Consider the following 25,267-nt stretch of genomic DNA (forward strand, 5'->3'; position numbering starts at 1 on the left):
CATCACTTCCACACCTTATTCTACTTTTTTCTGGTCAGCTCATCATTGACCACCATCATAGTGACCCCCAAGGTGGCTGGACATGTTTCCCCTGAGGAGATGGAGTTCAGAGCCACCTGGTTTGTGGTTTCAATTCTTTTATTCCATAGGCTTTTAGACCAAAATATATAACTGTTACTATCTCAAATAGCATGTTGACTAAACTCACAATCTTTGGTGTCAAACAAAACAAAACAGGGATTAAATCCCAGCTCTGTCACTTACTCGCTGTGTGACCTTGAGTAAGTTGTTCAAGTTCATTGAGTCCCAGGTTATTCTTTGTAAAATAAGGGCAATAACAAATCACAGAATTTTTGTCAGTATCAGAATGAGATAACATGCAGCCAGGCTTGGAGCAAAAGCTCTCCATAGGATGGTGGTTTTTATTAACAATCTCAGCAAAGTGCTTAGAAAGTTGGACTTCAGATTCTTAAAGATGCTTGTCTGCTTCATTGCTAACCAGCCACCTGACCTTGAGCAAGCCGCTTAGAATCCCCAAGCCTCAGTTTTCTCATCTGTAGATTGGGGATGACAATCACTTCTTTGATGGTCAAGGTAAAGAACAAATAATATGATTGACTAACAAACTGTCCAGCACTCACTGGGCAAACTTGGTGAATAACAAGACCTGCTTTTATACTTAGTGTGTGTCATTGGAATACAGTTCTGGGTTTGCTCAGAGTGCCATAACAAAATGCCATAGACGGTGGCTTAAACAAGAGAAAGTTATTTTATCATGGTTCTGATGATATGAAGTCCAAAATTAAGGAGTCCTTTATTTCTTTTCCTGATACCTCTCCCAGTAACTTGCACATGGCTGCCTTCTTGCTGTGTCTACATGGCTTTTCCCTATGCATGTGTATCCCAGGTACCTCTCTTTCTCTTTTTCTCATCTTTATAAAGACACAAGTTGCATTGGATTAGGGTCCTATGCCCTCATTTAACTTTACCTCTTTAAAGGGCATATCTTCAAATATAGTCTTATTGGGGGGTGAGACCTTCAACATACAAATTACACAATTCAACCCACAAAAGGGCCATTAATCAGACAGCAATGGATTAAGGAGAAAGTAAGAAATAGAAAATGAACCCAGTGGAGAAAGTCAAGCTCTCTGAGACATTTGACAATGCAGGAGAAGAGAGAGGTTGTCATTAATTTTATCATTGTTAAGAGAGCAAGTGACAAAGTAGGAAGAACATGTTTTGTCCTTAAAAACTTGGATATAGATCTTTTCTTTCTTTTTTTTCTCCTGTGTTACATCTCACCATTTATCCCCCCCACACACACTTCTATGAGACTCAGTACTCACATGTGTAAAGAATGGACAATTATAGCTCATTTTGGAGTTACTGCAAAGACTACCATAATATCAATAGAGCCCACCTCCTGACATATAATTGGAGCTCAGTAAATGCTAAGCACTATATTAAAATCCTCCCCACCTCCAAATGCATGCTCTTCGGTGGTGACTGAGTCACATCATGTATTTCTCTACAGAATTGCACTGTGCTCTCCACAGAGTTTGCCTCCAGGAATCAGAGTTTGGATTGGGTTAGATGCTGTTGCATTTTTAATTTATCATAAGCTGGTGATTGCTGGTGATTCCAGGTGTGTGTTTAGAGCCTGTCAGCCTCCTGGAAATAGAAATAGCCCTTTGGCAGGCAGGAGTCATTACAAAATAAGGTACCAGTGAGCTGGGAAAACAAGCGAGCCTGAGGCAGGCACTTCAAGTGTGCTGCTTTGAATATTGCATGTGCTGCTTATCCTATCACACATACTTAACTCAGTTGCGCTAACCTCTGCCAGGTCTGTCATCTCAGTCTTGGCATCTGCAAGTCTGTGACAGCTGGGGAAGCAACTGTGCTGGGTGTGTGGTTCAGACTGCTCTGTGGTTGCAAAGGCCAAAAAGTTAATGCGCTGTTTTGTTTCTTTCTAGTAGAAGGTCCATTAGGTCTAGAGAAGGTTATGCTGTGATTCAAAGGCTACTCAGAAAATCTGATTAAAACTTCCTGGACTTCTGTCTTGCTGTATTTCTCAGAACAATACACAGTCAAGACAGTGATTCCAAAGAAGGCATTTAAGGGCCACCAGTGGTCTACAAACCTCAGTCTGAGAGCAACTAAGATCCCAGGGATTCCAGAAGAATGGAAACTCTAGCAGCAACATCATTTGTTTATTGATTCACCAAATAATTCTTGAGCCACAATGGGATATGAGACTCTGTATCAAGTCCAGAGGATATTCAGATCTGTAAGATACCATCTTTAAGGAACTCACAATAGAGAAGACAGACACAAACTGATCACAATGTTTTGCTTTACATGCTGGGTGAGAGGTGGGTAGGGTGTAGACCTCTGACCAGGGTGTCACCAGTCTACATGCTGGAGCAATTGGGAAGGCTTTAGAGAGGCAGTAATATTAGAACTGGTCATAAAAGATACACACATTTCACCAGGTGAGAAAAGAACTGAGGAATATTTTAAGCTGAGGAAATGACATTCTACATGGTTCATAAAGAGCTTATACCAGGACATTTTTTGAGAAGGCAGAGTCTTTCTATTTGTTTTGGGGTTTTTTATAAGTTTTTATTGTTCATATTATTACAAATGTTCCTTTTTTCCCCCCCACCATTGCTCTCCTCCACCAGGTTCCCACCCCACCCTCTGCCCTTTCCCCACTCCCATTGTCCTCATCCATAGGTGCCAGTTTATGTTCAGTCTCTTCCCACGCCCCCCTCTCCCCTTTTCCCCAAGAATCGTCAGTTCATTCCCCTTCCATACCTCTGATTCTATTATATTCAACAGTTACTATTGTTCATCAGATTTTTTTTTATTTCCTTGGTTTTTAGATTCACTTGTTGATAGTTACATATTTGTTGTTCATAATTTTTTATCTTTGTTTACTTTCTCTTCTGAAAGAACCCCCTTCAGCAGTTCATATAATTCTGGTTTGATGTTGATGAACTCCTTTAGCTTTTTTTTATTATTGAAGCTCTTTATCTGACCCTCGATTCTGAGTGATAGCTTTGCTGGATAAATTATCTTTGGCTGTAGGTTCTTACTATTCATCACCTTGAATATTTCTTGCCATTCCTGTCTGGCCTGCATGGTTTCTGTTGAGAAGTCAGCTGACAATCGTATAGGTGCTCCTTTATAGGTAACTACCTTCTTTGCTCTTGCTTCTTTTAATATTCTCTCTTGGTCTTTTGCTCTTGGAATTTTAATTATGATGTGTCTAGGGGTGGTCCTCTTTGGATTCCTTTTGTTTGGAGTTCTGTGCGCTTCCTGGACTTGTAAGTCTAATTCTTTCACCAGGTGGGGGAAGTTTTCTGTCACTATTTCTTTCAGTATGTTTTCGATATCTTGCTCTCTCTCATCTTCTGGGACTCCCATAATTCTGATGTTGGTTCGCTTGAAGTTGTCCCAGAGGTTTCTTACATTATCTTCAATTTTCTGGATTCTCTTGCCTTCTAGCTTCTGTGGAGGAGTGTCCTCTGGCTCTTAATGTTCCAAATCTTTGACTTGATTCTTGCGATCTTCCCTTCTGTTTTTAAGACTCTGTAAAATATTTTTTATTTCAGACAATGTATTCTTTATTTCTTGTTGATCCCTTATCATTTCTTGATGACTCCTTATTAATTCTATCAATAGTTGATCTCTTTTCATATCCTCATAGGTCTTATCCATCTTTTCTAGGAAATTCTTGAAAAACCTTATAAGTATAGATTTGAACTCTATATCCAGACGCTTTTTGTCCTCCATTACTTTCGTTTGTGATCTATTTTGTTGTCGCATTTCGCAGTTACAGATGGGACGGGGTTTCAGGGTCTATTTGTTATTGTTTGTTTACATTAGATCTGTTCTGTGAAACTTATTTCTCCATTGGCAGCGACAATAACTAGCAGGCAGCTCAAGTCATTGGATTCACAGCAGTGGTAGGGAATACCATCTTCCTTCATTCTCTCTGCTCAGCACCCATGGAATAGAATCAACTTGTTTGCATCAATGAACAGGGAAAATTGGAGGAGGCCATTCTGGCATTTTTTTTTTTTTCTTGCCTCATAAAGCCCAGCCTGAGGTCAAGCTGTTCTAGCTGCCTTTCATTGGCTACTTTCTTTTCACATCCGTTAGAGGCAAACCATCAGAATTCTCGATTTTATCCTTGTCAGCTCAGAGTGACTCTTGGACTTGATATTTTTTTCATGTCCCTCTTCTTATTCTTACCCATCAATCACTATTCTGCAGCTTTTCCAGATCACTGTTGTAAAATAAATTACTTTGATATGAAAAGTACAAAGCAAATGTTTGCTTTCACATCCTCTTTTTCATGTTGACAAGCATAACCATTCCGAGTATTTGTTTCATTACCATTATTGGTCTTTCGTAAACCCCATGAGGGCAGTGAGGCGGACATGTGGCGATCAGACTTCCCCTGACCTTCATGTTTCTGCTAAGTGAGAGTTCTGGCCTAGATCTCTACTTCAGTGAGACAGGACAGTAAGTGGGTACACATGTTAGTGAAAGGTAGAATTATAATTTTTTTGGCTAATTTTATTGGGGTGACATTGGTTAATACAATTACATGTTTCAGGTGCACAATTCTATGATACATCATCTGTTAATTTGTGCTGTGTGTTCACCACCACCCCAAGTCAAGTCTTCTTCCTCTACCCTCTTCTAGCTCCCTCCACCCCTTCTCCCTCTGGTAGAACCAGAGAAGCAGTGTTACTAAGTATAAAAAATGATGTGACTTCTGTAATCAACAAGGACTACATTTCCAAATGACACATGCAAAGTGGAATTAGGGGTACTGGTGGCCAAGTCCAGCGTTGATGAGAAGAAGCTACTCTCCTGAGCTTCAGCCCTTGAAGTTGGGAATCTGTAGCCAAGAGGAAGGAATATGATGGAGGGAAAGCCTGGCCTCAGCTCTAGGCTTATATGTTTCTCTCTCTGATGAGTTTCTTAGCAGAGGTTTGAGCTGAACTATGGCAGAAGAATTTCTTAGGCCTCCATTGGGCCCCACTGCAAAGAGCTAGACCTCATTAAGGATGTTGTACTTTTTGAGATGCAAATACCCAGATCCTATCATATCCCAACACCTCCCAATGAACCTAATGCAAATATGCAGATGTTACCAGATGTTACTTGGGGGGAAGAAGGGTTCTATGGACAAATACCCTTTGGGGTTAATTGCGTTAAACAAAGCTAAACAGAATTATTTGCTGCAAGTTCTCTCTAAGCCACATAGTCCTGTGTTTTGCTCCCAAACTCTGAAAATGTTTACATTTTCCAAATTTATATAAGACTGAAAATTAGTTTGCATAGAGCACCTTAGAGAAATGTAGTAAATATATAATTCACAAAGTAAAGTGCAATATTCTATAATTTATCTGTAGCTGTGGAGTTCCTTGTCTGTAAAATAGGGTTTGGCCAGAAGTTCCCATAGGTGCTGGTCCATCCAGCCTGTACCCATGGAGACTGGGTTTATGCCAGACATACTGGCCACTGATTTTTCTCACTTGATCTGACTACTTTATTTGCAGCCCCTGGAGAAATACTTTATTTCAGAAGAATCCTTGTTGAGTATTAGCAAATGCCTAACTCAGATACAAAGGCGATATCATTTGTTATTAAACTAAAATCCTATTTTTATAACTAGTACTTGTTATATATTCACAAATCCAATGTTTTAAGTTTTCCATTATTTTTTTTTCCAATTTTCAAACTTTACTGGGAAATGTTAGTATGTAATGTCTAATAACTAGAAACTATGAAAACATATTATATAATATTAGCTCGGCTTTGTAGTCTAAACTCTGGGAAATATTCATATTGATTGGCAGTGTAAGAACCATCCTTCTGGAAAAATAATAGGCATGTACAGTAGTAAATGCACCTTTGTTTTCCTGAATAAGCATTGGGAAGCCCTGGCTGTTCTAAGACTCTGCTTGGTTTCCCTCCACAGACAGCGTGGAGGATGAGCTGGAGATGGCCACCGTCAGGCATCGGCCTGAGGCTCTTGAGCTGCTGGAAGCCCAGAGCAAGTTCACCAAGAAGGAGCTCCAGATTCTTTACCGAGGATTTAAGAATGTAAGAACCTCCTTTTTTGTTTTACCTTCACCTCATTCTCAGAGGAACATAGAGAAGAGAGAGGAAAAGAGGGCAATATACAGTTCTGGAAGTGCCCCCCATCTGCACATTTCATACCAGTCTTTCCTAGATGTGATGATTGTTGTGGCCATTTGGACTATGACTCACTTGGGCACACCAACACTCATACATTGTAGGTACACATAAAGCAAGAATGAGCAAAGGAGAAATGCTTACTCGATTCAATTCTTAGTATTTTTTTCCTTTCCAGCCATCTATAATAATAAAAGTGTAATAAGCTAATTAGACCAGACGTCCTTCCAGATGACCTTCCGGTTGAAGCCAGGGTGGCAAGGGAAGCCCATGTCCCAGGTTCCTACCAGTGGTCAGAGGGAAGCCAGGGTCCCAGGTTCCTGTTGGCAGCTGGAGAGAAGCCTGTGTCCTGGATGCCACAGGGAAGCTTGGTGCCCACAGCGGGGGGAAGGAAGGCCTATTCCTGCATGAATTTTGTGCATCAGGCCTCTAGTAATAACATAATTTCAATAAGCCCCAATTATCTCTTCATTTTTAAATGATAGTCTGGTGTTTGACTTGAAAATTGGCTATAAATCGAGCCCATTAAGGAAATCCCTCCCTTGCATTTGGGGAAAGATCACTATAAGTTCAGTAGCTCCTAAAAGACCATGCTGCCACTGACTGTCCCACAAGTGTCTGTAGGTAGCCCCTGCATCCAGTCTCTGTGATCCAGGTATAACTATGGTAACTCTAATTGAGCTTTCAGAATATATTTTTAGGTTCCTTCTTGCATATTACAAACGACCATCCACCATCCCTCTGACTCCAGGACATCTGTCTCTATCCCAAGTCTGCTCCTTATCACTCTCCTTGCTTGGATGTTCTAAATTTTTTTTCCTGCCTTATTCTTCAAAAACGTGGTTCTCTGCTAACTAACATGCAGGCCTTTGTGGGGTACACTGGGTGGGGAGGGAGAAGCTATAATAAATCTGTTCACTGCACAGATAGAGGACTCTCATTAACAGGGATCTTGGTGTGTAATGTATCTAGATGACACATACATAAACTTGTATGAAGAGAAAGAGGCTTTAGAGTTCTGCCTATGCTGCTAGAATGTAGACTTCAAAGAGAGTAAGACTTACAATGAAACAGCTGCACTGACCACTGGCCGCAGCAAATCACTGAGTGAGTGGCAAGGATGGAGAAAGAAAGGAGGTGAGAAAGACCAAGTCCTGGCCCTAAGTAAATCCTAAGGACAAACTAATATAATATAAAATAGTGTAGCCTGATGCATGAAATTTGCACAAGAGTAGGCCTTTGCAGCCGCTGTGGCTGCCTCGATCCCTCCCTCACAGCCACTGCGGCTGACTTGATCCCACAGCTATAATACAATCCTGATTTCATCAGGAAGGTTGTCCAGAGGATGTCAGGATGGTTGTTCAGGTTTTCGGCCATTCAGTCAATTTGCATATTACTCTTTTATTATTATAAATTAGAACTTCAAATGCATTCCTGCGAATATCGAAGCATCTCTGCTCTAGTTCAAAGATCTTATAATAAGAAAACACATTTCTTCTTAACATTGGATTGTGCATCAGATAAAAATGTGGTTGCTGAATAAAGAACAATGTAATCCAACTTCCCAGCATCCCTGTATTCTTGATGGCTGCTACATTATTACTCCACTGCTGTCACTGTAGGTCTCTCCATGTGGGGTCTGATGCCTTTCACCCCATTTGTTGCAAACTGGAATCATGATTGACCTCAGGAGCCAAGTCTGCATAAGTCTTATCCAAGTCACACTTCACAAAATATTTCTCAGGCTCCAAAGGCTGTATTATTTTATTTCTTTAATGTTTTCTTTGCCTACTTGCACTCTGCTTTTCCTTTTCTCCCCTTCCAACCTCTTACCCCAACTTTTTCCCCCCTTTTTTACCCTTCATATCTTTTATCTTTTTTCATTTATCCATTCTATCCTTTTTTTCGCTTCCATTGTCTCTTCCTCTTGTCAACTCTTGTCTTCTTTCTTTTACTCTTTCTCCTCTTTTTTCTCTATTTTTTTCTGTTCTCTTTCTTCTTTGTTTTCTACCCTCCCCCACCCCATGAAAAAATTTCCATCCAACCTTTATATGCCTAAAGCATATTTTACATCATTAAAACAAATGATTTCACAATTTGCTCAAAAAATATTAACTGGTGTCTCTGATAAATCCAACAATAGTGTTCTTTTAATGTGTATTTGTTTTCCCTTAGTCAAATGTACAACTTAATTTTAAAATAGCCCTAAAATATAGAGAGAAAGGCAATAAAGTAGATCAGCAGCACTCATGTCTTTCAGGATGGCAACATCAGAACCAGCTTGCCATCACAGAAAGCAAATCACCTACCCTTGGTTTCCTGAACACTAATTATCTCAAGCCCTTAAGATAAAAAAATAATTTTTCTGAAACCAATTAAGGTATTCACTTTTAATGAAAGCTTTTTAAACTCTCCACATTTTGATTAAAAGAATAAACTAGTCATCAACATCTTAAAATAGTCACAGAGAAGAGGCTTACCACAGCAAGGCACCTTGGGTAAAGGTCCCCAGAGTCACCCCGTCTTTTACCAGCACTGCATCTCATACAGCATTCCCTCAACTTTAACATAGATTATTAATATAAATGAGGTCTAGGCCTGACCAGCGTGGCTCAGTGGTTGAGTGTCTACCTATGAACCAGGAGTTCACTGTTCGATTACCAGTCACATCACAATGCCTGGGTGGCAGGCTGGGTCCCCTGTGGAGGTTTGCCAATCAGTGATGCTCTCTCATCATTGATGTTTATATCTCTCTCTCCCTCTACCTTACTCTCTAAAATCAATTATATATATACTAGAGGCCTGGTGCACGAATTCGTGCACTAGTGAGGTCCAGCCCGCCCGCCCCAATGGAGGCCATTGGGGGTGGGCCCAGCCGGGGCAAGAGGCCATGGGCAGTTTGCCAGTCAGCCCCGCCCTGGATTCGGGGGGCCTGTTTGGGGGGAGTCAGCCAGAGCAAGGGGTGTGGGCATTCTGATCATTCTGCCATTCGGTCAATTTGCATATTACCCTTTTATTATATAGAATATATAAATGGGGAAAAGAAAAATAGTAATGGAGGATTTCTCAGCCCCTCATCCCATATCATGCACTGAGTCACCTCCATATTTTTATTTCTCTTACCACAGGTTGAACTGGGCCTCCAAAAGTAGGCAACTGATAGAAATGGAGACTATAATACCATTTTTCTTAACCATTAATGTGACTCTGAATCATCTGGCGGACTTGATAAACAAATGGATCCTAGCCCAAAAGATTATGATTTAATAGGTCTGAGACAGAGACAGAGAATGTACCCTTTTTGTAAATTCTCAGACCTGCTGATGCTGCTGGTGTCATGCTTTGGGAATCACTGGCATAGTGCAGACATCATAAGCTCTGGTGTCACTCAGACTTGGTTCCACATGTTACTTGTTTAGGTAGCTCCTTCTGAATCAGTGGCCTGTATGATCTTATCTCGACATATTTGAATAATGACATGTACATTGCACAGATTTGGGTATGATTGTTTTCTTTCATCTTTTGTTTTTGAGATATATGCATAGCAATCATGGAGTTAAAACAAAAATGAGTTACTGTAATGTGACCACAAATAGTCATCTCACTTTTGTGTTCCATCAAAGAGGATCATTTAAGGTTGACCTACATACCTCCCAGGCAGTGATCTGGGTTTTGAGCTATGTAACTATGTGTTAGAAAAGATGCAGAAAAATATAAGGTATTATCTTTATACTGACAGTCTCAAATTTAACTGCATGCTGCTATCAATTGGGGAGCTTTAAAAATTACAAACAGTTGGTATCATGCTTTGTGATTCTGATTTAATTGCTCAGAGAAGAAGCTTGAGCAACAAGATTTATAAAGTTCTCCAGGTAATTATAATGTTCAGCCTAGACTATAAAGCATTGAACTGGGTATATAAGGTGTAAGGTGATTCAATCACACACACACACACACACACACACACTCACTAATGGATCTAATTGTAATAAGTCCTATAATGTCAAATATCAATGATTATATTTGCTATGTTGGAACCTTATAAAGTCCTTAATAGATGGGATAGTTGGGTATGTGTGAGGTGTGGGGAATGAGAGTAACAGGTCTTACCTCTAGTGATTCTGATTCATTTAAGTCTGGGGTGATGCTCAAAAATCTGTTTTTTTTATTATTATTAAATATATTTTTATTGAATTTTTACAAAGAGCAAGAGAGAGGGATAGAGAGTTAGAAACATTGATGAGAGAGAATCATCATTGATCAGCTGCCTCTTGCACAACCCCTACTGGGGATGTGCCCACAACCAAGATATATGCCCTTGACTAGAATCAAACCTGGGACCTTTTAGTCCACAGGCCAAAGCTCTATCCACTGAGCCAAACCAGTTTTGGCAAGAATCCTTTTTAAAAACAAACAAAAAAAACCTTTTTAATAAAATAAAATTTTATTTTAGTAGCTAATAGAAGGCCATGTTTGAGAACCAATGACCCAGAAGGTCAAACAGGTATTTATATATATGATTTATAAACCCTTTCAAATCAAGCATAAGTTTAGTTCAATTTTAAGTGATTGTGAATGGTCTACTGGGACATGCAGTTTTACTGGTAATATGGCTATGCATCTTTCCTATCATTGATTAATAATTTGTGGCAAATTCTTCCCATCTTTTAAGGCACAGGATGAGAGACAGGCGCAAATGCAAAGTGGGACAAAAATAGGTTTACAGTTGTGAGTACACAAAGCACAGTTTATTCTTGTATTATTATTTATTAATTATTAGAGACCCAATGCACAAATGTCATGCAAGAGTAGGCCTTCCGTCTCCCACTGCCTGCACCAGCCTCCCTCTGGCACCTGGGACCTGGGCTTCCCTCACAACCCTAACTTCATCTGGAAGGACATCTGGTCTAATTAGCATATTATGTTTTTATTATTACAGATTGTATTATTTTTCCATACAAACAACTATAACCCTATTTTTGCTCCACCCTGTAGTTAAACCTATATACTTTGGACACCTATCTCTTTTCTGTCCCAAATCTTTGCCTGTTTTAGTTCCCTACTCTACTTTTAATTACATTACATTAAAGATTCAAATATATCTTTAAAGCATCACTTGAATACTTGTCAATTTGGGAGCTAAAAATAATTAATACTTTTCCTCCCACCTTCTAAGTTCTTCTAGATGATCTAATAATCAAATTAACAGAGACAGATTATCAAGATGAAAATCAAATTTTAATACATGTGCCTGAGGAATTCACATAAGCATGAAATATTCCAAAGAGAATGGGACAACATTGGAGAGATATGTATAAGACAAAGGCGGGAACAGGATGTTAGATTTTAGAAGTGAGAATGGGTGATTTACAGGTAGTTGAGCAAGAACACACATAACAGGAAAATCCTTGCTGGGAGACTCAGAAGCAAGGAGACACTGAGGTTATCTATCTAGCAGGCCCTTGCAAGAAGTGCTTCTATTAACTGTACTTAATTCTAATTAGACTAAAGGCAACATCCCCCAAATGTCCTTCCTGGAGTCAGCTTTTCATCTGAATATCCTTGGCAGGAAGGGAGAAGGTCAAAGGTTCTTTCTGAGTCTTGTTTTCTAATTAACAGCTTAAAATCAATATCCCAAAAAGACAGCTTCATGGAGGCAAAACTTTGATTCCCTCCATTAATGTCCTTTTCCCCTAAAACTGCTAAGTGTTAACATTTTTTTTTACTAAAAAGGTTTGCATAAATTTTCTATTGTGTATGACAAATTACCACATATCAGTGGTTTTAAAAGCACACCCATTTATTACCTTACAGTCTTGAGGGTCAAGAGTCCAGCAGTGACTTAGCTGAATTCTCTGCTTGGGCTCTCACTAAGCTACAATGACAATATTGGTTAGGCTGCATTAATTTCTGGATCCTGGAGTTCATGGTTTCTGGCAAAAAAAAAATATTTCGTTGTGGTTGTGCTTCAAAGATCCCCACTGTGGGTGTCAACCTGAGGACACAAAGCTCCTAGAAGCTTTCCATAGTCTCTTGCCAATGGACTACTCACAAGTTCTCTCCTGACATAGTAGCTCATGTCTTCAAAGCTAGCAAGGTAGCTCCACTCTTAATTTTCTGAGGAATTGCCAGACTGCTTTTCATAGTGGTTGTACCAGTTCACATTCCCAACAGTGAATGAAGGTTCTCTTTTTTCCACAACCTCTCTAACAGTTGCTATTGCTTGTTTTATTGATAATGTCCACTCTAACAGGTATGAAATTATATCTTGTAGTTTTGATTTGCAGTTCCCTAATTACCAGTGAGGTTGAACATCTTTTCATATATCTATTGGCTGCTCCTATGTCTTCTTGGGAGAGATGTAGTTTCAGGTCCTCTGCCCACTTCTTGATTGGGCTGTTTGTTAGATGTTGAGTTTTATGAGTTCTTCATATATTTTGGAAATTAAACCTTTGTTCAAGCTACTATTTGCAAATATCATCTCCCATCTTGTTGGCTGCTTCTTTGTTTTATTATTGGTTTCTTTTGCTATACAGAAGCTTTTTACGATAGTTTGATATTGTGCCATTATTTTATTTTTACCATTACTTCCCTTCCTTTTGGGGTCAAGTTTTCTTTCTTTTTTTTTAATATATTTTATTGATTTTTTACAGAGAAGAGGAGAGAGGGATAGAGAGCTAGAAACGTCGATGAGAGAAAAACATCGACCAGCTGCCTCTTGCACACCCCCTACCAGGGATGTGCCCACAACCAATGTACATGCCCTTGGCCTGAATCGAACCTGGGACCTTTCAGTCCACAGACTGACGCTCTACCACTGAGCCAAACCGGTTTCGGCTGGGGTCAAGTTTTCTACAATCAAAGTCCATAAGTTTGGTACCTATATTTTCTTCTATGTAACTTGTTGTTTCAGGTCTTAGATCTATTTTGAATTAATTTTGTAGATGGAGACAAACTGTAATCCAGTTTCATTCATTTGCATGTGACTTTCCAGTTTTTCCAGCACCATTTATTGAGAATACTATCTTCACTCCACTGTGTGTTTCTGGCTTCTTTTTAAAAAATTATCTCTCAATATGCATGTAGTTTTATATATTGGCTCTCTATTTTGTTGCATTGATCTATGTGTCTTGTTTCTCTGCCAATATCATGATGTTTTGATCATCATAGCTGTGTAACATACAACCCAGCAACCCCTCTCCTGGGTATTTACCTGAAAAACTGTAAATCATGTATTCACAAAGTTATATGCACCCCTATGTTCATTGCAGCATTAGTCATGGTGGCCAAGACATGGATACAACCAAAGTGTCCTGAGATAGAGGACTGGATAAAGAAGATGTGGTTCATATATCCAAGGAAATACTACTCAGGCATAAGAAAGGATAAAATACTGTCATTTGCAACAACAGGATGGACTTTGTTACAATATTATGCTAAGTGAATAAGTCAACCAGAAAAAGCTAAGAAACATATGATTCCACTTATTGTATATGTGGGATATAAAACTGAAACTCATAAACACAAACAGCAGTGTGGTGGTTGCCAGAGGAAAGTGGTAGGAGCAGAAGGATGTCCTAATATATGGTGACAAGAGAAGTTTTGACTCTGGGTAGTGGGCACACTATGCAATATGCAGATCTTGTGACAGAGAAACTCACACCTGAAACCTATATGATCACGTTGACCAATGTTACCCCAATAAATTTAATAAATAAATAAAAAGCTAGCAAGAGAGAGTCTTTCTAGTCCACTAAAGCAGAGACTTATATAATATAACATTAACTATGTGTGTGACATCTCAAACTATCACCTTTGCTAATCTAGCACTTAAGGCCAGGAGATTAAAAAGAGAGTGATTTATTGGGAGTCACCCTATGGTATCCATCACAGTGCTATTTGTGAGGAGACAGCAACTCCTGTGGAGTGAAGCTGCTGACTTTGATCTGATGTTACATTCAAGTTCAGTTAATTCCCACTTTCAATATTGTTCCTGCATTCAGACATTTCCTTGGAAAATTTACCCAAAGTGGCACCAAACTTTTCCTTGATTAGTTTGAAAGAAAGAAGGAGAGGAGAGGGGAGGGAGGGGAGGGGAGGAGAGGAGAGAGAGAGAGAGAGAGAGAGAGAGAGAGAGAGAGAGAGAGAGAGAGAGAGAGGGGTCAATTTGCCATTGCACTTATTTCTGAATTTCTGAATTTATTGGTTAGTTCTGACCAGGGATCAGAACCTTGGTGTATCAGGACACTCTAACCAGCTGAGCTACCCAGCCAGGGCTCCTTGATTTCTGGAAGAGTTATTATACTGTGGCTAAAGGAACCAGCAGAAGATGAGAGTTTTTTAATGGGATTTTTCACCCCACTGGAAGTGTTTGAGAACTCATTGCACTAAGATCTTTCAAAATAGCTGATAGGAAATTATGGGATCTACATATTTGACAAAGCACATTTACATAACAGGCGTGAAATCCTACTTATGGTGGAGAGAGAATGAGGGAGAGTTTAGCACCTGAATGGGAAAGAGTGGGATATGTTGGTAAGGATAGAGAACTAAACTGCTAATTGTATAAGGCAATTACTCTTTTGTCATGAGGCATTCTCAGAGGCATTCTTAAGGCTTTCATATACCATTGTGTGACCTTCAGTAAATCACTTCTTCCCTGGCAGCTTCTCTTTCCCTGTCAGCAAATTAGGGATTAAAAGATCTTCCTTTCCAATCAGAAGGGAGGTGCGTAATGATGAGTTTTGTTCAGCTCTTGAAGGATTCAGATAAAAGATCTTCCTTTAGTGCAAAGTATTACTCATGTACTTCAGAGTCAAAGTATAAGAATAGAGTTAAAATGGTATTTCCAAGGCCCTAGCAGAGCTTTCTGTTCTGAGGAGAAGGTTGTTGACAGGTATAAGCAGATAAATGTGGCAGCCTCTCTGGCTTCCAAGGACTGGCTTGGTCCAAGTGCTCTCCTGGATTTAACCTTTCAATTGCCATTTCCTACCTTGGGGGGGGTTGTTTAGCATCTTTAGATATTAAGTTATTTGAAAATTTAGAATATCAACACCTATTTATCTGAGGTGATGGGAAATGTTTGTGTGATCCTTTATTTTGAGTATGGTCAATAGACATTAGAGCCCTTTAGTTTCCTCCTCTGATTCTTTTAAGTAAAAAAAAAGTAACTAAATTTCATAAAAACTCCATGATGTCATCTTGAAGTAAAAATGATAATACAATTAGATTCCAGTTCTGGCTTCATTTGGCAATATACTTGACCTCTCTGTGCTTCACTTATCTCATCTGCAAAACTGGAGGAATGCTAGTAGCATCTCATAGATGTTTTGCAAAGATAGGGAATATAAAACACAGAATACAAATCTGGACTCATTATAACACTCAAAATGTAGTTATTCTTGTTGTTGTTGTTGTTGTTATTATTATTATTATTATTATTATTATTATCATTAGCACCATTGTTACCATGCCGTTTCTATGAATTGTGTACTGTCCAGAAGCTCTTTCTTAAAATGTCTTTGCTCCACACTCTTGCCTAAGGATAAATTTGGAAACAGTGCACTTTATTTGATTTGATTCTATTTTGTCCTTTGACTTCTTGGAGAAACTGAGATCGTGTTTTCCATAATGACTCCACACAAGGATTTTGTAAAAATCAAAACGGATAACATAATTGGTGATGTTTTCAACATATAATGTAACCTAGAGATGCAGACATTTAAAAAAAACACAACATATATAGAAGCAATCATACACTGTACTATTCACTAGTAGCATTTCTAAAATCTTCAAAATTTCTATTCATTTTCCCACTAAAATCCTGTGAAGAAGTTCACTTTTTTTTTTTTTTTTTTCTTTCTCAAGTCCCAGGTGAATTGGTCCCAGCTAATGGGGAAGTTCTACTCCAGTAGGACATTCGGGGATCCAGGTTCCTTTCAATATATTTCCCTGCTCTCCTTGGCTGGGCTTCTTGCCCCATCTGCATTGTGTAAACTAGGTCACTTTTGTGGAGATGTCTAGAGAAAAGGTGAAAGAGCCATAGGACAGCAGCAGGCAATTTCCCTTAATTTAGGGATAACATAAAAAATATATACGGATAATGTGTGTGTGTGTGTGTGTGTGTGTGTGTGTGTGTGTGTGTGTATATATATATATATATATATATATATATATATATATATAAATTTCACTAACATCCCAAGCATTCATTAGTCCCATGGACCAATATGTTCCAGGGAAAGCTAGGGAATGCATTCTCTAGCTAGATAGCAGTGGATTAGATAGAAGGAGAAACTAGATTGGGGAAACAACTAGCACTTTGCAAAAGTCAATAAACATCTCTTCTATTGAATTTTCTAGAGTATATACTAAAGGTTTCCTAAGTCAGTCCAGCTAATCCTCCTAAGGCAACTTAATTATTTTAAGTCTTGGAAGCAAGGTGTCCATTTATTCTTCAAAATCATATAGCCATTAATGCATCAAGACTTTTAAAATAACAATAGTAAGATTATGTCTCCTGACTGCTTCAAGATTTCCTACTTCCCTTAGTACTATATATCAGAACTAAACAGTATGTAACAAGTAAAGAGCAGCTTTATCCAAGAGGGTTTGTTACTATTATTTGTTGTACATCAAACCCAGTCTTCACAGCACAGAGCCCAAGCCCAGGAGGTAGACTGCTATGCCCATCAATTTTAATAGCATTACTTCTTCTTATTCTTTTTGGAAGAACTAATTGGTTCACACAAATGTATCACTGGGAGCCCAATAAGTGATTTTTCAAATTCAGCGCATATTCCTTAACAAGCCTGCCATGAAACTTCGAATGTATTATGGTTAAAACCAAAAATAAATCTGGGGCACCATTCATCACTGCAAGCTGCTGGCAGCAAACCTACCCCATAAAGTTAGATTATTTTTCTTTTTTTTTTTTTTTACAATTCCCACTTAAATGAGTTTATTAATATAAGCCTAACTGGCAATTACTCCTGGCGGGGATTCAAATCTTAATTACAATAAAATAAATTGCCAAAACCTTAGAAGTCTTTCAATATTACATTTGAGTTGAGTATGTTAGACTATAAGTTATCTTAAATCTGTGTTGATTAATTTAATTTGGGGAAAATATAAAGAAAGGTAAAAGGAAAATGAGATAGAATCAGTAATTTCTTTATGCATATTATGCTAACATATAAATTATGCTTAATATATGACATCCCAACTCCCATAGAATTTAAATTAAGTCAAAAATTCTTATCCTAAGTTCCTCCTGGTTGTTAATCCTTTCCACAAGCAAATATGAACCAATCCTTTATTAAATGCTAACTACATGTCAGGGACTTTGCTAGTATTGACACACATTAATTAATAAGTAAAAGAGAATTGTCTTCTATTCACAGACTAATTAGAGTCTAGTATAGGAAGTGTGAAACTAGTAAAGAAAATAAAGGACAAGAAAGGGTTAACTCAGACATAATTTTGTTATAGCAATATCTATTCACCATGCAGAAAACTTTAAACAGTATGATCTATCAATAGAAAAAATTGTTTAAAAGGCCTTTAAAACTATTGGGGAACTTCAAAGGACCATGTCAATAGAGTAAATGTTGCTTCATTATCTTCTAAAAGGCCTCTTTTAGTTGTTCATAGATCCTTAGTTAAAAAAATGTTTAAAGTGAACTAAAATATTATACCTACCAAATCTTTCAGACTGATGGACCTTATTTTATAAACATTCAAGTAAGAATGCTTCCAGGTCAACAAGGAAATAAACCAAACCATTTTTTAAATATATATATTAGAGAGAGAGAAACATCAATGTGGGAGAGAAACATTGATTGGTTGCCTCCTGAATGCACCTGAATCAGTAAATGAACCCACAACCTGGGTATGTGTCCTGCCTGAGAATCGAACCAGCAACCTTAAGGGGAGTGGACATTCAGGGATCCAGGTTCCAACCAACAGAGTCACACTGGCCAGGGCCAAACCAATTTTTTCCAATGTGAATTTTCAACCACTGTACATAGGCCAATGTACAACTTTATTTCTATTTTCAATATATCATCTATTGATCTTCAAAATGTTCTGAAGGAAACTTTCCTAAACAACGTGTAATATGACCAATATAATATACATTATAGATTCCACAACAGTGAAGAAAGGAGAAATTTTAATTTTTCAAAAGTGTAGGCCAAGAAAGTTAGTGCTATTGGGAATCATATTTAGCCCTTAACTTATCAGAAGGCAAGTATTCAGCTTGGTTTTTGTTGTTTTGTTTTTTTGGCATTTTTTTTTTTGCATTGGTTTTGCATAAATGGGCCAATGATACTCTCTCTCTCTCTCTCTCTCTCTCTCTCTCTCTCTCTCTCTCTCTCTCTCTCTCTCTCTTTCTCTCTCTCTCTTTTAGGTTCTCTCAGTATAGTTCCTGGTTAGGTCACTCATCATGAGGCAGTTAGCTAGTTATTTAGTCTACCTAACTTTCTAAACATTATGCCCTTTCTTCTTGCAAAAAGAGATTATTAAAAAAATTTTTGCAAAAATGTGTGTAGAAAGAAAGAACAAAAAACATTCCAACCAGTATTATAGTGCCTTATCACCAAGAGAGCATAAAGCATAATTTCTGCCATTAAAAATTCAATTTAAATCTTGCTACCAGAAATGTGGTCCAATACAGATTTCTTTGTGAAAAAGGAAAAAAAAAAAGAAAAAATTATTTGAAATAACCAAATTCCAGGAAAAGTCATGATTTGTCCCTTTGCAGTGTATTGCTACAACCTGTGGTCTGGAATTATTTTAAGATTGATTTCCCCTGTTACCCATGGTGATTGGAAGTGGGGTGGGCCGTAAGTTTTTCATGGAACTAATAGTAGATTAAACACATTTTAATATACCATACACAACTCAGCAATTACTGCTTGTCAGCAGCAGAATTAAGGCACTATATATCTATGCATTGAAGTGACTGCTAATAATGCCTACTCAGTTTCTTCTGAAACTCCACATAAAACCCAGTATTAGTTCCCTAATGGAAGGCAAGCCTTTTACTGAACACACTTTGTATTATCATTAATAAGTGCTACAATTTATTGGATAGATTACATTTATTAAAAACAGAATGGGAGCATGCAGTTAATTACCAGCTTTCTCTATTTAATTAGTGTTTTATGTGACTAGAATATTCTTCAGTTGATCATAGAGCTTTCTGTTAGAGTCCAGTGAATGTGTGTTGAAGGGAGTCCATCTCCAGCAACACCTTGCACTGCCCTCTTCTGTGCATCACTAGTACTGCAGATTTATTTATTTATTTTATTTTATTTATTTACTTTTTAAATCTTTATTGTTGAAAGTGCTACAAATGCCCCGCCCACACCATTGACCTCTTCTAACCCGCCTCCACCCTGACCCAGGGGTTCACCACCCTACTTTCTGTGTCTATAGGTTATGCATATATGCATACAAGTTCTTTGGTTGCTCTCTTCCCATCCATCCACCCTGCCCAGCCTTCCCTCTGATCTAGGGAGGACGTGAGTTTCAGTGCATAGATGGCATATTGAGACCCACCTAATCCTTTATTCCAATCCCAACTCTGATACTTACTGGTCACTTTACCCTGGAAACCTCCCTTAACCTCATCTTCCTTATTTGTAGTGGGAATAATAGAGGTGAGGAGTCTTAAAGACATAATCTGTGAGTGGAGAGGCTTATAAGTGGCAGATACTGTTGTGGAATTGCTGAGCCCTTGCATTTCATTGGCCCAACATAAACAAAAATGGCCAGTGCTGACACTCTTTGGGTTTTGTGGTGAAGGTAAATTATACATTCAGAGCTCTGTTAATACACCACTGAGAAGGATGAAAGCCACCTTCTCAACATTTTGCAGAGACAAATATTGAAGACTTGACCTATGTGATGATTATTTGTCCTAAAGTCAAATAATCAATGAAATATCTGCCTTCTTTACCAGCACACCCTATCTTCTGCCTCTTGCTTCAGGATTCCCTGTTATATCAAACTGCCTTTGGAATTCTAAGTCATCTTTTCCTTCCCACATACCAAATCATGAAATCTTCATCAGCAGTTCCCACATAGGAACTGAGTTTGTACAGAATGTGTAACTGCAATAAACACTTGGAAAATGGATAGTAAGCAAATAGATGTGGGTCTTGCCCTCAAGAAATGAATGGACCATATAACTTGGTATCTATTTTTCTACATTATTATTATAAAACCTGGACCATTTATTGGCAATTTATTTTTGGCAGAGTCATCTTAACATCAAGAGGTTTAGAAACTTCTCAGGGTCATTTAGCTGATTAGTAGATGTGGCATAAATATAACAGATACATCTGAGCTCCCATTTCAAAATCCCAGTCTGGTATTCCAATGAGAATACACAGAATGTTACAAACATAATAACAACAATGAAAATAAGTTTAAAAAAATTTGGTCCTAAAAACACAGAGAGTTTTTAGCTCTTTAATATGATAACTAGGTAGAACCAGAATTCATGGTTCTAATTTGATGTAGCATGCCTGCCCCGAGGTGAGCAGCTACTATTTGTCATGCAGATGCCCTATGATGTTCCAGATTATGTGCAAAGGATTTTATAAGTTAGAGAAGCAGCCTAACACAAGGATAAAGGGCATAGACTCTGGAGTCAGACTGCCTGGGTTCACATCCTGATTCTGTGACTTTTTTACTTTGTAAACTTGAAGATGCTACTTCAGTTCTCTGTATCTCAGTTTCTGTACAAAGATGACTCTGACCTTTTCATCTAAGCAATCAGAAAAATGATTGACATTCTGAAAGCCTGAAGGAGGACCACATATGGAGAGGAAGATCATAAGCCCCATCTTGTTTGGGGATTTAGGATGCCTTGTTGACATCCAAAGAGAATTATGAAATTGGTAGTAGCATACTTCTGCCTGGAGTTCAAGGGGAGCTATCCAAGCTGGGAAATAAATACTAGTGACCTCCATACCTAAATTATATTTATCTCCATGAGACAAGATGAGATCATCAAGGGAATAAGCACAGCTATGGTCAGATTCATGATTTATAAATCTCACTCTGACAGAGCAGAGTCAGAGGAATGAGAGTGGAGGCTATTAGACCAGCTTGAAACCTCCTGCACTAGTTCAAGCTCAGCCTGATTAGCAAGGGTGATAGACAACAGCAGTAACCATGATAATAACAAACATGAATCATGATGTAATGCAACTATAATTTAAAAAGTGAATACACTACCAGATACATTAAAAATATAGCAGAAATGCTATGAGGGCCAGGCCCCTCTTCTTACTTTTGTAATGTGAAAACAAAGAAGTCACAGATTAGTTTGTCTCTTGGGATATCTGCCACTGGCCCACAAGGGAAGACTGGAGTCTCATCTTAACAAATCAGAAAAGACAAACTTTTCAGTGTTTTAGAGATGACAATCCTTTGATACAACCTATCGCAGAACACATTGTCTCCAGAGTCACTACACCATGCAACTACAAGACCTCAAAAAAACACAAACATATGCATATTGAAGTACCATATTTTTATTTTCTATATAGATTTTCAGTTTTAAGCCAGAATAATTATTCTTTCTTAGACTGAATTTTATTTCAAGTACATTACATTTGCTTTACGATGCAATTTTACAAAATGAAAAATAGCTGTATGTGTCTATTTTGAGGATCATCAAAATGTGAATATGGATTTGTTTTCACTTTCCGAATGTCTCTAGCATAATTCTTTCTTTGTGCTAGGTATGGTTTTAAGCACTTTGCATCAACTATGCAATAATATTGCGTAATCGTATTCAACAATAATGTGTCATATCAAATACAAAGTGTTTATTTTAAAAATATAGAACTCTGTGAAATGCATACCATTATTATTTCAATTTTATACATGAGGAAAATCAAGCACAGAGATTATGAGGTTGCCTAAGAAGATACAGGTAAGGAAATGGCAGAGCTGGGACTCAAGTTTTAGCAGTCAGCCCAAAATAGATGCTAGTAACCACTAGCCATGCTTTCTATACTCTCAAATTTGTTACCCAATTCCCATTTCCACTCCCCCAACTCAATTGCAATGGTTTATTGCAAAATCTTAATAAATTTTATTATTTTACTCTCATCATCCCCAACCCATCCACCACTCTTTTGTCAAATGTCAAATTTTGTCTATAAATAACAAATCTATTGGCACCAACTCTGCTTAAATTCTTCAAGAACTCTCTATACTTGTATCTAAATAAAATTTAAATTACTTTGCATGACATTCAAGACCCTTCAAAATTTGGTATTTTCCTGTATTTCTGCCCTCAATCCCTATCACTCTCTGCTTCATGTTTTATGTACTAATCCTATAGGACTAGGTGCCCATTCTTTCCAGAGCATGTGATACATTCTCTTGCCAACTTTGTAATTTGAGTCTTCTAACCCAGACATTGCATTTATTACTACAAGTCTCTGCCCTCCCCAAACCTCCCAGATCATTCTTTTTTTTTTTTTTAAATATATTTTATTGATTTTGTACAGAGAGGAAGGGAGAGAGATAGAGAGCTAGAAACACGATGAGAGAGAGTCATCGATCAGTTGCCTCTTGCACACCCCCCACTAGGGATATGCCCGCAACCAAGGTACATGCCCTTGACCAGAATCGAACCCGGGTCCCATCAGTCCCCAAGCCTACACTCTATCCATTGAGCTAAACCGGTCTCGGCCAAGATCATTCTTTGCACTTCTCTTACAGCATGGTTAGCTTATTTTCCCATTTCCCTACCATACTGTGAGTATAAGTGCTAATTTCCTTTTCTGGGGGTGGGGGGGTGGGGGCAGGGGTGGATCTCAGCCCTCACTGACTTTAAAGTGATAAATGATTGTGTAGTTTGAATGCTAACACTGTCCGTTATTTGTAACTTTGTTGTCTCATCTGCAAAATGAGATGATAACACCTACATCTTCTATAATAATAAAATCATAATATGCTAATTAGACTAGATAGCCAAACAGCAGAACCACTGTCCAGGTGACCTTCCGGACAAAGCTGGGGCTGCGAGGGCCAAGCCTCTTGCATGAATTTTATGCATCAGGCCTCTAGTATATCAGAAGCTCCTTGTGAGAACAAATGAGATTATTTATCTATTGCTCAATAGACAGATGATAGATAGATAGACAGATAGAATGGTTAGCACAATTTCTGGTACATGGTAAACACCCCAAAATAGTAGATTATCTTCCTATTATTATTCTGGATTGTTTAACAATATAGTGTTCATGAAAGTTCCATGAAGAGTGTTTCGTTCTTTATTCTGGAACTACATTTGCACCCCACTTTGTACTTATAGTGCAATTGGATTTAATTTCAGTGAACTCAAGCCTGTTGGATTAATGTTATAATTGGCAGAAAAATTGGTAGAGTGTTTCCAGTCGGAGCAGCTGCTAGTTCCTCCCTGAGGCACTACAGATGTCCTTCTGCTTGAACTGTAGGCTGGGACACTCAAAACACAGGCTTTAGCACTCGAAAAAGCTGGGCTCTCACTAGGCTACTTATGTCAAGAGGATTTGAGACTCCATGAAGTATGCCTCCACGGGATGGCACAATCAGGAGAGCTACCCCACTGACAAGCCACAGCAGAGGCTAGCTTCACTGCGTCTGAAGAGGACCGAACTTCCTCTGATAACCTGGAGTGGGGCTTTCATCATATCTGTGTACTAAACTAGCCTGGCTGCCTTTTTCTCATAGACTTGCATATTCCGTTGAAAACACTGGAACTCTTACTATGTCTATTAGCCCAGCAACCTAACAGTCTTTTGACATACAATTAATAGAATGTTATAGATTGGATGTTGGTGTCCCCTAAAAAAATTTTATATATTGAAGCCCCAACTTCCAATGCAATGGCATTAGGTAGTGCCGTCTCTAAGAGGTAATGAGGTCATGGAGGTGGAGCCCTCATGGTGGGATCACTGACCTTATCAAAAGTGACAGGAGAGTTTGCTTCCTCTTTTTTGCTGAGGCTACAATAAGCAGACCAAATGAAAAGCAGAAGGCAGGTCCCTACCAGACACCATGTTTATTGGCACCTTGATCTCAGACTTCCCAGTCTCCAGATCTGTGAGAAATAAATGTCTGATGTTTAAGCCTCCCAGTCTATGATATTCTGTGGTAGCAGGCTGAACTGACTAAGATATAGGCAACCCTTTTTTTTAAGGGACCCGTCCCCTTTTAGTTTCACCATTTCTTTAGCTATTTGACATTAGAAATATTATTTGGACAGCTTTGAACCTTTTTAAGATTTCCCATCTCTAAAACTGGGCAAGTAACGTGTCACATTGCAACCATTACAAATCACATTCAGAACACATCTTGTACAGTAAAAGCCATATAATTTGTGCCTAGTCCATGCTGCTCAATAGCAATAAATGTCATTAATTTTCAGTTAATCTTATGAATATCCACTCATCATGAATGCATATAACTAAAGAATAATTTGTTTTTGGTTTGGTGTTTTTTCATAATTCAGATGATTAGTTTTCTGAGTATTTGGGGGACTCAGCTAGCTATTCCTTTAATTACTGCTCATTTTCCAAATTGTCTGGCACCAACCTTCAAAACAGACACTGGCTGAAGAAAAAAAATTTTTCAAATATCTGATTATATTGCAAATTAATTACAGTGGTGCCTCGCGTAAAGAACGCCTCGCACAGCAAACGCTGCACACAATGAACTTCGTTTCACACAACGAAGTCGCCCGAGCTTCCACGACCGCTTCGCCCGAGCTTCCACGACTGCTTCGCCCGAGCTTCCACGATCGCTGCCGATGTATTGCATCCTTCCGCGCAGGCACTGCAGGCAGTCGTTAGTCACTGCGCTTAACTTAAGCACGTATCGCGGCAATCGTTCTTCATTACGAATTAAATCACGCAAGTATCACGGCAGTCGTCCTTTTAAGTTAAACTCAATATTTTTTTTATATCATGGCTTCTATAAAAAGCAGGAAGGTGATTTCTGTTGAAATGAAACAGGAAATAATTAGAAGGAGTGA

The 25,267-nt window shown here is 38.4% G+C and overlaps 1 protein-coding gene across 5 annotated transcripts in view; it reads left to right on the forward strand.

Moving 5' to 3' along the window:
• Positions 1 to 25,267, forward strand: part of KCNIP4 (potassium voltage-gated channel interacting protein 4) — a 913,574-nt gene that overhangs the window by 825,346 nt on the left and 62,961 nt on the right. For all 5 annotated transcript variants that reach the window (XM_036419588.2, XM_036419543.2, XM_036419577.2 and 2 more), the window contains one exon: positions 6,005 to 6,129. In XM_036419588.2, coding sequence (XP_036275481.1) covers positions 6,005 to 6,129 — 125 coding nt within the window. The remainder of the gene's footprint in view (positions 1 to 6,004; positions 6,130 to 25,267) is intronic.

Source organism: Pipistrellus kuhlii, unplaced genomic scaffold (assembly GCF_014108245.1).
Source record: "Pipistrellus kuhlii isolate mPipKuh1 unplaced genomic scaffold, mPipKuh1.p scaffold_m20_p_1, whole genome shotgun sequence".
Taxonomy (NCBI): Eukaryota; Metazoa; Chordata; class Mammalia; order Chiroptera; family Vespertilionidae; genus Pipistrellus; species Pipistrellus kuhlii.